At 37.8% G+C, this 13,798-nt stretch overlaps 6 protein-coding genes across 6 annotated transcripts; 2 read left to right on the forward strand and 4 right to left on the reverse strand.

Annotated features, from left to right (window-relative positions):
- Positions 1 to 414: 414 nt before the first annotated feature.
- C5L36_0C01450 (uncharacterized protein) lies at positions 415 to 3,921 on the forward strand (the record flags this gene model as incomplete). The annotated part of the gene is made up of 1 exon (XM_029465814.1): positions 415 to 3,921. One exon carries the CDS (start codon positions 415 to 417, stop codon positions 3,919 to 3,921), a length of 3,507 nt encoding a protein of 1,168 aa, XP_029321674.1.
- Positions 3,922 to 3,949: 28 nt separating this feature from the next.
- On the reverse strand, positions 3,950 to 4,693 carry C5L36_0C01460 (uncharacterized protein; the record flags this gene model as incomplete). The annotated part of the gene is made up of 1 exon (XM_029465815.1): positions 3,950 to 4,693. One exon carries the CDS (start codon positions 4,691 to 4,693, stop codon positions 3,950 to 3,952), a length of 744 nt encoding a protein of 247 aa, XP_029321675.1.
- Positions 4,694 to 5,051: 358 nt separating this feature from the next.
- Positions 5,052 to 6,623, reverse strand: C5L36_0C01470 (uncharacterized protein; the record flags this gene model as incomplete). Its single annotated transcript, XM_029465816.1, has 1 exon — positions 5,052 to 6,623. One exon carries the CDS (start codon positions 6,621 to 6,623, stop codon positions 5,052 to 5,054), a length of 1,572 nt encoding a protein of 523 aa, XP_029321676.1.
- Positions 6,624 to 7,009: 386 nt separating this feature from the next.
- Positions 7,010 to 9,226, reverse strand: C5L36_0C01480 (uncharacterized protein; the record flags this gene model as incomplete). Its single annotated transcript, XM_029465817.1, has 1 exon — positions 7,010 to 9,226. The coding sequence occupies one exon, from the start codon at positions 9,224 to 9,226 to the stop codon at positions 7,010 to 7,012; it is 2,217 nt and encodes a 738-aa protein (XP_029321677.1).
- An 841-nt stretch (positions 9,227 to 10,067) lies between these two features.
- Positions 10,068 to 11,054, forward strand: C5L36_0C01490 (uncharacterized protein; the record flags this gene model as incomplete). The annotated part of the gene is made up of 1 exon (XM_029465818.1): positions 10,068 to 11,054. The coding sequence occupies one exon, from the start codon at positions 10,068 to 10,070 to the stop codon at positions 11,052 to 11,054; it is 987 nt and encodes a 328-aa protein (XP_029321678.1).
- A 43-nt stretch (positions 11,055 to 11,097) lies between these two features.
- On the reverse strand, positions 11,098 to 12,873 carry C5L36_0C01500 (uncharacterized protein; the record flags this gene model as incomplete). The annotated part of the gene is made up of 1 exon (XM_029465819.1): positions 11,098 to 12,873. The coding sequence occupies one exon, from the start codon at positions 12,871 to 12,873 to the stop codon at positions 11,098 to 11,100; it is 1,776 nt and encodes a 591-aa protein (XP_029321679.1).
- Positions 12,874 to 13,798: the final 925 nt, after the last annotated feature.

Consider the following 13,798-nt stretch of genomic DNA (forward strand, 5'->3'; position numbering starts at 1 on the left):
TAGTATATCTAATATGTTGAAAAAACTAGTCTTGAATGTAGAAGACAAAAAAAATAAAGAGTATAAACATACGGAAAAAGGCCTCTTTCCCTTCTAAGGACATCTCTAACAGTTGTAGTTATGTGGGAAACTCTTCAAACCTAAGGGAAAGATTAAAAGATACAGCTTTCGGAGATTCACAAGTGTCCTTTCTTTGTTCTCGTTAGAGCTAGCCCGCCTTCGCACAGGTTCTCTCTGAAAGCGCTCAACTCGTAGAGGGCGCTGCGCCATAAGGTGGCGCCTATGCATGCGCCACAACATGTTTTTTTTATTTATAGTTCTCCACTGACTAGAATTGGTATTTGAGTGGGGTTTGCTTTGGTAATCCGATTGTAAAGTTAGTGGAACTGGAGCATTGGAATATTGGACTCCAAAATGCTGAAACTAGACGTTAGTTCGGGAAGAGGAAGGAGCAATAGCGGGGTATCTCTATCACACTTACAATATGCCGAGTTTTTAAATACCTCTTCCTTTCTAATACCAGATACGATTGCGTTCACGAAGATCCTGCCGTTTTTCAAGGCTGTACCGGGATACTCCACCCGTTATAAAATTGACCGTGTTCAGCTGATTGGGTATGAGGCGTATTTTGTGGAGCAGTGGATAAGCTCGAGGTCAACGAGTACTCTAATTGTCACTTACACTGGTGATAAAAATGATCATGTTATTGCTTACCACGTTCAGTCGTTGGACACACCAAATGGAGATGAGGATTTAACTAAATCTAACCGTTGGCCTCCACAATTTATTTCTTACTTGGTGGAACAGTTGGAGTGTCCCTTCAGCGTCGCAACCCAAACAAGCTTAGGATATGCATTTATCACCAATTTGGCACAGTTGAGTCCTTTTCTATCTCTAGTTGATGTGAAAACGGGCAACATTGACGAGGATTATATTATATATAAGGTGAATTTAAATTTGAGGAAACTGGGATGTGGCTCGAGGTCAGCAGCTAATGCGGACGAGCCATCTAAAACAATGGAAGACAAGTTCAAATCAACATTCAAGATTGATCCCAAAATCCCTATAAAATATGCTGTCATCAACTTGATTTACATTGTTCAGATATTCCTGTACTACTACGATGTTATAGATCCTGTTTATTGTGATGGTCTACTCTGCGAGAAGACTGAAAATGCAATTGGTGAGTGGTGGGATATAGTTTCTCGTATACCCCTGTCGCACTCGATCATCAGAGTGATGCCGCCATCCGCCAGTATGGTTCAATCGATTCAAGCTATTGTCGGATTTACTGTACTGTGTAGATACCTATTGGAGCTTAGTGGATCCAATTTCAATACTCCCAAGGATCCCCTTGACGTGAAAGGTATGAAACATTCCATTGAAAAGTTTCAAAAGCATCATAAGGCAGAAATAACAAGCACATTTACCTTAGAAACACTGATTAAGTTGTTCGAATGTGGAGAGAATAGTAAAGCATCGCAAAATTTAGCTAAAGACTTGAGTAAGATGAAAAAACTAGTTAAAAATACAGTTATTGATTTGACATCTGGTAAAAATTTGCATTCAATTGCTCAAAATGCAACTGCTTCTCCATTTTGCATACACAACCAAGCTAACTACGAACATGGGAAAATGATCAACGTACAAAATATAGATCATGTTAGGTATATGTCTTTAGGTAAACAGTTGTCATATTTACATTCTGGTTCTGGTAAACCAATTAATATGCAGACACAAGCGTTATCTGTCTTGACCATCAAAAAGCTAGCGGAATCATTGGAACGTGGATCCTCATTTTTCTCAGGTGTGAAACAGTTGAAAAATGAGCTCAAGAGAGGATCAAGTCCGTCGAAAAAGCCATCGCAAGTTTTCCACGATTTTAATTTTTCAGGGGGAAGTGATGACGAATTGAACAGATCTGATGATGAAGAAAATGCAGAGTTACCAAACAATATAAAAACAGATGTTAAAAATGATTATTTACGTGAGAACACAATAAATTTGAATTTAAAGCAAAAATATCACAAAAAATCCTCCTCTTCGTTGCTTGATATATCCCACATGTCTAGAAAAGGCTCTTTAACTGCATTAGGAGATGATGATTTATACGATGATATAGAAATCTATAATCCAACCATTGGTGGTAACAAATCTAGAAACAATAGACTGTCATCAATCACAAGTATTGCAACTACCTCGGATCAGAGTAATCTCGTAGATTGTGATGAGAGTGATGGAAGTGAATTGCAGCAAAAGAAAAGTAATTCTAAGAAAGATAAAGGATCTTCTTTCTCTTCACATTTCAGAAGATCAAAGAAACACAATGAACAGGAGGAGGTTCCAGATGATATTGGACCTTTAGATGTAAACTTATCAGGTCGAAGCTTACAATCGGCTAAGAATGCAAGAGATAAAATGCCATTAAAGAGTGTTTTTGCATCTCCACATGCTATATCCACTGGTGACTTTAGCAGTCATTTTGGGGGTGACCAGAGAAATTCATTCTCATCATCTTCCCATAAAAAGAAAGACTCAGTTTCATCAGCCAAGAAAGATAGTCTGAGGAATATGAGTAATGAGAGTGATGGCGTTTATGAATATGAAAATGGATTTGAATACGATTATGAAATGGAAAACAACAGCAATAGTAATAATGGTAATAATAGCAGTGCACATTACAGGAAAGCTTCCAATGCAAAACGATCAGATGTTTCGCAAATACAAGAGGAAGCTACACTGTACACCGCATGTGAAGATGTTAATTATTCCATCTTTATGAAACGTATCAAGAGAAGGCATAGTATCCCCTTAGTTGAACCTGAGCTGAATCAATATTCAATTGAAATGGATGTTAAAATGGATAAAGTGAAATCGTTGGATATGAGAAGGAGACATAGCCGTGGTTCACAATGGATATGGGATGGATCAAGTTTAAATAGCTATAATAATGACGATAACGAATATTTAGGATTTGAATTGAAACGAAAAAGAAGTATGTTTGAATCACAGAGCATCAATACAAGTAGTAGTCAAGACCTCTTGAACACACACATCAATTCGGCTATACTCTACAGTAAAGAAACTGGTATAGACAAGTTAAAAAGATCCGCATCGTTTTCGCAAATACAAGATTCTCTTTACTATTTTTCTCTAGGTACCGATGGTAATGGTGTGGAAGCAATTTATCAAAAAATAATAACTCCTGAAATCCTTGCAATAAAGTATCTTAAAATGAAGATAAAGTATGAATACGAGATTGTGAAAAACTCGTTTCATTTAATTGAAGACATGAAACGGTATTCGCACTACTTCACTGAAGACTTTAGTCAAGAGAAAAACTTGAAATATCAATCAACAAGAGGTGAAGTCAATAAAGCCATTGGTAAATACCTGGAAATGGAAGAAAAGCTCAAAAACACAATAAAGAGTAATGCGAGGTTGAAATATGAGTTAAGATTGCTATTACAAAAAACTAAGGAAGTTGAAAATAATGTCAAATCCTTACAAGATTTTAAGATCAATACCCTGCAGTCGAAGATTGATAAACTACTTGGATGCTACAAAGTTGTGGATTCTGACGATGACGGTGAAACTAAAATAGTGAGAGAAAGCTCGCCTATATTTGAAATGATATGCGCAAACGATGGTAAGATTGATTGGACTTCAGTAACCTGGAAAAACATATGGGGAAATCCATACATCATATTGTACCTATTTTTTCATTTTTGGATATTCACTGTGTTGAAGCAATCCAACATAAAGTTTCTTGAGCAACAGTGGAGCAAAATTGATAGAAACCAAACAGTAACCAGGTTTATTAGAAACATTTATACGACGACAGAACAAGAACTGAAAGAGGCAACTGCAGATGAGCCCGTTAAAACCGATGTTAGTGATACCTCAAAAAAAAATAAGTAGCAAAGTTACTTTATGTTATCTCCACAAATTACGTTTCCAGTATGTTTGATAATTTCAAAGCTTCTTCCTTGATATTGTTCTTCGCCAATTCCAATTCTATCTTTTTCGTTTCGGTTGCACTCTTGATGAACTCTGAGGTTTCTCGCAAGGAGGTAACACGGTTTTGTACTGTATGCATTATTTCCCTAGAATGTAATTGTTGCATCTTTGGTTGATTGATATCGACTGGTTTATCGGTATCTACCCCATATATTTTTTCACGGTTTGCCTTAACATGGGCTTTTGTGTACGTTAATAAATTTTGATATGAATCTATAAGAGATTCGTATTGACTTGACAATTTCATTTCCCTGTGCAACAAATTAAGGAGTAATTCTCTTTCATTTTCTTTTCCATTTCTCTCCTTTTCCGGTGTCTCTACGCCTTCGATACCTGCCATGCTCCCCTTACCACTATCTTGTAAATCCTGTAATAAATCGAGGTCTTCTTCTTTGTGTTCTTCTTCGTTCCAAGAAACTGTCATCTTGTCGACAGAAACAGACAGGGTTCGCTTAGACCATTGATCAATATCTAAGCCAGACTTAAGTGACAATTCAGAAAGGTTGTTCTTTAACGTTTCGATGCTAGTGTTTTCATCATCTAGTTCCTGAAAGAGTCGATTTAACAGTCGATGTTTCTCCTTTTGTGTAAACTCTTTAACATTCAATCTTGGATGTATTGGCTGTATCTCAACAGAGTCTTTATTACTCGAAGTTGAACCAGTTTGTGACATTCTCTCTCCAATAAGTATTTGCCAATTGTGCCCACACTGAGAGTTGTACTGATTTTGTTAGCAAGTCATAAAGAAGTTTCTTGATTTTACCTGACGCGGCCTTGATCAAATTGATATATAAGGTGGTTATGCCAAACGATAATATTTTTTTATTAAAAACAGAACTGTATATAGTAATGAAGGTGTTCTAAGACACGGTTATATATGACAATATAAATATATATTAGAAGTGAGTGTCACTAACAACAACACATTTTAGGGATTGTAGAATGTAGGTTATCAACAGAGAGAATTATAGGAGAATTTGTAGTAAAGAAAATCGGCTAGCTTTTAGACAGGGGATGAACATTCAATTGGTTTATTTCTTGTCCTTCTTTTCCTTTTTCTCTTTCTTTTCCTTCTTTTCCTTCTTTTCCTTTTTGTCTTTCTTTTCCTTCTTTTCCTTCTTTTCCTTCTTTTCCTTTTTGTCCTTCTTTTCCTTTTTGTCCTTCTTCTCCTTCTTTTCTTTCTTCTCCTTCTTTGCCTTCTTGACTTCCTTTTCTTCTTCTTCCTCGTCATCAGAGTCTTCATCATCAGAATCTTCTTCTCTCTTTCTCTTCTTTTCTACTTTCTCCTCAGCGGAAGGAGCAGTTGCATCGGCATCGACATTGTAAGCTCTAGCTTCGGTGATCTCAACCTTCTTCATGTCCTTTTGAACCCTCGGAGTGGATCTTAAGTCTCTACCTTCTAAAGCGCTCAATCTGTTTTCCACCTTTGCTCTGACCTCTAATCCGTAGTCACCAGAATCATCTCTTTCTTCTGCTAGAGCATCATAACGTAGAGCAACAGCAGCCTTTGCAGCTAACACACGAGCAATTTTACCCTTGTTCTTACCAGTTGCTTGACCAACTAATGAAGCATGGTAGATAAGACCATATTTCGGCGTATCGTGTTTAGTTTTTAGGGCTCTGAACAATGCCTTTTCAGCACCCAAGATTTGGACAGTTGAAGCTGGAGCTTTTGCCAAAGAGGTTAAAGAACCTGCATGTGCAATCAATCTTGCACCAACTAGTTCACCTACAAGGGCAGTTAAGTTTGGAGCAATTGCCTTCATTCTAGCAGACAAATAGTTGGATAATTGTTCTCTGTATTGAGAGAATTCAATGATTTGATCAGCTAATAATCTAATGTTCAACAAATCGTCATCTGTAATTTCAGTACCCATTGAAACCTCTGCCGCTGCCTTAACCTGTTGTTCAACTTCCTCAGGTAAGATGTCGGAGAAATCAGTTGATTCACAGTTGGAACGTACACCCATCTTCTTGATGATCTTGGCAAATGCAACAGAATCGACAACAATTTTTGCCAATTCTGGGAAATGCCAACCGTACCATTCTTTACATCTCATTGCATAAGTGTTTAATTCCTTATCTAAATCGTCCAACAATGCAATAGCTTGGATAATCATGACATCAACTTTATCTGGAGAGAACTTTAATTTGAATCTACCAATTGAGTGAGCTAAACCCAACGACATTGTTGATAGGTCCTTATCGGACATACCTGGTAATAATTCTGGCAAGTACTCTCTAACTGCTCTGAAAATGTCCAAGCTAGCAGCATCGGAAACAACAGAGTAACTCAAGCCCAGTTTATTAATGGAATTTGCCAACTTGGTATCATCAACAATCAAGGTTGTCTTTTTATCCGGCTTTGCACCTTCCAGTAACTTTTTTAGTTGGTCGGAGACTTTACCGTCATTAATAAAGTTAGCCTCCTCTAATGCATTAGTTGCATTTGCAAATTTAGAGAATGCTTTAATCTTGAATTGAGATAGAACTTTTTCAGCAGAATTAAGATCGGTTGCCAAAGTCGAAGACTTATAAATCTTCTTGTCAGAAGCCTTGAGGAGGGCGTAACCTGCAGCAGTTTCAGTCAAGACGTAAGACATAGTGGTGTGGCTGTGTGTTAGTTGATGGAAACCGTACTAATCCAAAGACTTTAGTAACTTCCAAGAGGTATTGAAAGGAAGGTTCTGATTTTCCATTTTGCAAACATCCAACTGAAGGAAAAAATTTTTTTTTCCACATTTTCTCTTTCTCTTTTAGCGAGCAAAGCAAAAAAAAACGTAAAAGAAAAAAATCTTTCTTTTTCTCTTCTTCCCTTCTGCTATTTTTTTCTTGGTTGATAATTTACAGGTGTTACAAAAAAAAAAAAAACACTTATCGTCGCGTCAATAATAGAGAAAGCTGGCTTAAATTGTCCAAGTGTACCATTACATACAAGGTAGCAAGCAAGAAATGGATAGTAAGTAAGAAAGAACAGATTATTGGAACATCACTTTCTGTACTTGAGGGCATTACTACGCCTCCAAATATTGTCACCACAAGCGGTGTTCTCCTCGAATTCCTCTTCTAGTTTAATGTTGTCAATAGCCACGGCTTCGCCCATTTTTAGTCTATATACACGTTCGTTAGCATCAATGGCATCTCTAACTGGCGTCAACTGGAACCCTATACTTCGTGCCTGTCTGTGGATAGTCTTAATTATGTCTATCAGCATAGAGGTCTGGACTAGGTGTCTGTTGGATTTCATGGATGATGACCGGATTTCCGTGAGTTCTTCATACACCCAGCGAGTTACCTCAACGTATTGTTTTTCTGCCTCTGGCAAATCATCGCTTTGTAGTTGCTTGGCACGTTTCAAATAGGAATCATTGCGTTGATAGATGTCTCTCAATATCAGGAGCCTCACATTATCGTTTAATTTCAGTCTGACATCTTGGAACTTTTGCATAAATGGGTTGTTGCGGAAACCATAATCCCCAACTTTACAGAAATATATCACGTCAGATGGATTCCTTCTGGTTGTGAAGATCTTGCAGTTTTTGTAGACCTCCTGCGCTATGTTCAAGGGATACTTCCTGATTATGTATTTGAAATACGACATGTAAAAATAGTTCCAGTAAATGACATCTTCAAATGGGCTACATTGTATAGCATATTGATAGATTTGGTCTATGCGTTTGAAGTCCAGAGATACACGTTTCATTTGGTTGATCATATAATCCAAATATGTTATCAGGGCATACTTGTTTAACTTTCTATTTTTCAAATCGTTATTATGTTCAATCATCTTCCAGACACTGTCCAGTTTATCTTTTACTTGATCAGTCTTATTTCCGCCGTTGTATAGCATACACCGAATAACCTCGTTGAAATCTAAGTTTGTGATGCCAATCAGTTTGTCCTTTAAGTATTCTATGATTTCAAGCGACTTTTGTTTTCTACCTAAACGGAGATTATATGCCAAAAATGCACGTGCCTGTGCAGGTGTAAACTTATCTCCGGTAGCTAGAATACTCAAGTCACCTCCTTGGCCAAATAGTTTACTGAGATCGGAATTGGAGTCGTACCTCGAGCCAACAATAGTACCCAGTGATTCATTCTTTGTACGAGCACAATGGTAAATAATGGATGTCATTAGTTCGGGACACACTTTTACTGAATCAAGTGGTAAGTCATATATTATTTCATCGATTAGCTTCCTGTACCTTCTATTCTTTGAGAATGTTGTAATCATTTTAGCAAGAGTTTGATAATAGTAAAAGTTATTAGACAAATCGTTCGTTTCAGAGTTGATGACTGCATTATAGATTTTATTGTGAAATGGTTTAATTATTAACCATATCTTGTAGACAATAACAGGATCATTGTTCATACACCTTTCTTGTATAACATGGTAACAAAACTGAAGATACTTGGACAGCAGCTGCCTATTCAACAACTCGGTGATATCAATATCCTTGTCTTCTTGCTCGTTCCCCGTATAATATGAGAGTGTATCAGACACCTTTGACGTTAGGACTGATCCAAACACACGTATAAGATTCTCTATAGTGGCATTAGGGTATAGAAAGTTAGAAGATACTATCTCAAATGGTTCCTGCAGTTGAAAGGAAAGATCGGGTCTCAGTGTCATGTAAGCTTTATCTATTATCATCTTTACCTGTTCACTGCTGAATAGGTAGTTTGTCATATCTGAAAGTTCGAGAATTCGATCTATATCTTGGACGTTCTTACTTTGAGAACGGTGGACACTCAGTAAGTCGATTACCAGCAATATATTAACAGCATTTAGCATTGAATCAATTCCTTGTTGGGCACAACACCTCAGTATCAGATAAGCAACACCGCCCATATTCATACTCAAAGAAAATTGAAATATTATCTTCATCCATCCTTCAATGTCATTAATCCCTTCAAGTTGCAAAGGTTTTCGTTCCGTAAAGTCTTGCTTGTACTCGGCTGGTTCACTTAAAGATTGTCTTAGATTTTCAAAAAAAAGATTGTCAAGTTTCTGTTTGTGTTCACAAGCATGACACAAAGTACTAGCCACATTCTTGATGAATAAGGGTGTGCCCATATGTCGATGCAATTGAGAGATCGTATCGCAACTATTTAATTCCGCCAGAGGTAGTGACTTCATACTATCCCCTGTGTATGACATCCGCCTCACATGGCAAAGCATGCGTTTTCGTATAAATAAACGCATGACTGCTGCTTGATGATGCACTACTAGCTTCTTGTTCTTTTCATCAACTAAGGTGTTCTAGTAGTTTACGTAACTAGTGAAATTTCTAATTTCCATTTTCATGCGATTACCAAAAAAAAAAAGACTAAAATTCACTTCCACTGGATAAACACATAAGTTGAGGTTATAATCACCATTGGAATGGCTAGTTCGAGAGGTTTATTTTGACGACACATGCTACAGGCGTATAAAAATGAAATGGTGGTTATCAACCTCATCATAAAATATTGTAGCCAATATACTCGAGGTGAAATTGTCAACGTAATTGATACCCCGATAAAATGGGAACCTTCCAACTCACTACAATAAATTCTGCTGAATTGACGTATCACTGTTATACTATCCAAGTATTAAAACTCATTTTATTTTTTTCTTTTTGAAAGCAAAAACGAAAAAGAAAGGAACACTACCTGGTGATTATTATGATACGTAGTGTTCCTGTGTTGAATTTGGAAGTCATGGACAAAGGGAAAACCCTTATTTCAACAGTTCGGAGCATGTTCCTATTCACCGAGAGTTCATTGACACGGAAGATTCTTTGTAAACTCCCACCGGATATAACCTTGTTTATCCATTCCACAGTACGGTCCAATGAAAACGTCAACTCGTTCAATAAATCACTCAAAAAAAAACACTTTGATCCGAATTGCTTCCTATAAAAAAACTGTAAACAAAAAAAAACTGTAAATCCTTCAGATTTAATTTTTTTTTTTCAATAAACGTTTTACGAATGAATCAAAGGAGTTTTATTAGAATAACGGTTGTATTTATCCTTCGTTAGGCATCAATTCATCCAATATCTATGTTAAAACAATCATTAACTGTTCCAGCACTCGGGCTATCTAGTGCAGCTCTCTTTTTTTGGGGATCATCATCATCCACCTCAACGCCAGCCCCATCTGCACCTGCTCCTGCGGGAATGCCAGCAGGATTGCCAGTAGGAACACCTAACAACGGTAAAGGCACTGATGTCAACGCTTCGAATACAAGTGACATCAATCCTGCGGCGTTTTTTAAGTATGGATTTCCTGGTCCTGTCCACGATATGAGCACACATGCTGAATTTCTCACTGTCTACGACAGACAAACTAGAAATCCCTATTATGTTGTTGAACATATAACACCTCAATCGATTGCAAAGAATGGAAGTAATGGAGACCGTAAGAACTCTGTCTTCAAGGAAGATGAAAGCATACCTGAGAAATTCCGTGCTAGATTGAGAGACTATTTCAGATCAGGTTACGATCGTGGTCATCAAGCACCTGCAGCAAACGCTAAGTTTTCACAGGAAGCAATGGACGAGACTTTCTATTTAACCAACATGGCACCACAAGTAGGTGCTGGATTCAACCGGGACTACTGGGCGCATTTTGAAGACTTCTGTAGAAGATTGACAAACGATTACAATTCTGTTCGAATTGTCACAGGACCACTCTATCTGCCAAAAAAATGTGATGATGGTAAGTATAGAGTCTCTTACGAAGTTATTGGCAACCCTCCAAACATTGCAGTTCCAACCCATTTTTTCAAGTTGATTGTTGCAGAGCAATCCAAAAAAAAAAGCGTCGGTAATGAAGATCTAGCGGTTGCTGCATTTGTCATGCCAAATGACGTGATTTCGAACGAGACACCATTGACCAGTTTCCAAGTACCAATTGAATCGTTAGAGAAATCAAGTGGCTTGGAGTTCTTGAAGACTGTTGACAATCGGAAAAAAAAAGAGTTGTGTAGAGAAGTCAAGTGTGAAATCATTGTCAGAGAGTTCAACAACGCATTACCAAAAAAATAGATATACAAAAGTTTATAAATCTGTAAATACAAACCACTCTGAATCATTGCATATATTTTTCCTCATATAGACGTGCCAAACGACTGACTTTCCGTTCACCACGACGCACGCCACGTTCTACCTCAATTGCCTGTTCCCTCTTCAATAATTCAGCCTTCCGGGCAGCTTCTGCTTGGAGTTGGACAGCTAGATCTTTCTCTGTGTATTTCCGTAAATTGGTATTCTTAACAACACTTGTGCCATGCATTGGAGAAGCCAGTGTTTGAGTTGCTGGTAAGGGGGTCAGCAGATCATTCATTACATCGCCGTTTGTTGATTTCTTTGGTGTTTTGTATAGATCGATATCGTTCAATCCCAAGCTTTCCACACTAGCGGCGACTTTGTCAATCTCAGACTCCATTGAATCGGATAATTTTGTATTTCTAGGCATTGGGGGTGTTGCTTCCGGGAAGGGGGTTGGCGTTGGTGGCGCCGATATATCCTTCACTGTTTTCGATAGTTTTACAGGGGAACCTGGCTCCTTAATGGTAGGTGGATGAATCAAATTAGATTCATTTTCTCGTCCCAGTTGTTTGTCCTTGAATATTTCAAAAGCCAAGAAATCTTCCATACTTATGTGGTTGTTGAAATCGTCCAACCTATACTGTGTTCCTAAGATTGACAAGTTGTCAAATTCTTCCATAACATAACGTATCAACTTGAATAAGTTATCAAACCCAATATCATCGTCATCTTGAGACGTCAAATCTTCCTCGTTATCGGTATATAGAATCTTGGTAAATGATAGAATCAACCTTAAGGATTGTCTGTCCTTTGATTTGGATACATTTTTCGCATTTGGTTCCAATATCAAGGTTTCCCTTTGTAATTTATTCAGCAGGAATTTGAACAATTTAAATATCTTGACGAGAATGTAAGAATTGTCATAACATTCCATATGTTGAAACTGAGATTTATCCAGCAGCTGGTGTGTATGAGTCAATATATCATTAAAGAACTTATTGACTGATTTGCACTTTTTGAAATTGACATTAGTATCAATAAGTAGCTGTGCAGGTATCAATGGGTTATTAGAATTGGACAATTTCAAAATGAATTTGATTATAATCATATAATGTTCCAAGAAGGAGTATTCACTCAATATAACTTTTTGATCTCTTTTCAGACATTCACTTAAAATGTCAATTGATATTTTCGTTTGATTATCTAGAGCAGAGCATTGAATGATTGTTGTCCAATCAGAGGCCGTCAATTGTATATCTAAAGAAGGGTTTGACAAATATGCCACAAGATTATTGTATATTCTCTGGAATTGAGTGAGGGGTAGTTTGTTGGAGGTGTACATGGATAACGGCTGTCCATACAAGGGGTCGAAATGGCGGTTTATAATGATCCTTTGATTCTTATATTGGATTTTATCAATAAGATACGTATGCAAAGATATCGGTAGCTTTGTTATATCGACAAATTTGGCCAGGGAAGATATGTTTTCGCAATTAACGATTGTAGGTTTAGGTGATGAAGGGTTTATGGTCAACTTCGTAAGCACGTCCGCAATGCCTTTGATTAGCCAATTCCCATGAACAAGGTATATTTTGCGCAGATAGGGGGATTTGATGAACCTCAAGAGATCGATCTGTTTGACACCATTTGTAAAGATAATCAGCGTATGTGGTGTTTCTGGGTAGATATTAAGAACGGCGTCCAAGAAACACGGGTCGTCATTTTGGGGGAAAAACGTGGTATCTAGTACATACAATGGCAGAGAGCTCTCTGGATCTAGCACAGTTGTCCGGTAGTAGCTCCTGTCTATGGACATCACTTGCTGGATGTACACTTGTTCTCTCTAGTATGCCAATTATTTGGGGTAACCAAGGTACGTTCCGAAAAGTAAACCTCTCTCTCTCTGTCTCTCTGTCTCTCTCTGTCTCTGTCGCTGTCTCTCTCTCTCAGCTCCTCTTTCTTTTTTTCCTAATCTCGTTTTCCCTATTTCTCCAACCTGACTTCCTCAAAATTTACAATCGCTAAATCGAGATCACGTGTAATTTCCAATTCTTCTCCAATTTAAGTAGAAAGAGCGGGCGACGCGTCGATTGCGGCTGTATTTGTCTTTGTTTATATTTGAATAAGGAAGACGAAGAAAAACACGAGTTCGCGAAAAGCCGAAAATATAATTCCGCCGAGCCCAAGAGATGGCGTTAAAGAAATCGAACAATTGCAAAGCCCCATATCGGATCAATCAGGTTTCCCAAAGGGGCAGTTTTGTCCCCAACAGCAAAAGACCGGAGTTGAACTCAGAGTATGCCAAGAGTGAAAAAAAAAAAAGAAAAAATGAGAGAAGACAACGGGGAGACTGAAAACATGAATGGAAACGGAAATGGAAACGGAAACGGTATATGAACAAAGACGAATTTGTAGGGTGTCTGGAGGTGAAGTTATCTCAGACAAGAGAGGCACTAAGACGGGAGTAGTGGTGAGGGGGTAGGGGTAAAGCACTCACTGCATGTGTATTTTCGTTATCTGCGTGACTTTATTGATAATGACATAAGTAAAGAGAGAAAAGTGTGAAACAAACTGTAGAAAAATGTAGAAAAATGGAGAAAAGTATATAAAGTAAGGGTGAGAAATGGTAAAAACAAGTTAGACGATACAACAGCCTCTACGGGAGGGGGGAGAGGAGGGGAGGAGTTGTGTTTCTTATAGTGTCGCCTATTGAGGAGAAAGGTAGAGTCAGTAGGCACGAG

This window comes from Pichia kudriavzevii, chromosome 3 (genome assembly GCF_003054445.1).
Source record: "Pichia kudriavzevii chromosome 3, complete sequence".
Lineage (NCBI taxonomy): Eukaryota > Fungi > Ascomycota > Pichiomycetes > Pichiales > Pichiaceae > Pichia > Pichia kudriavzevii.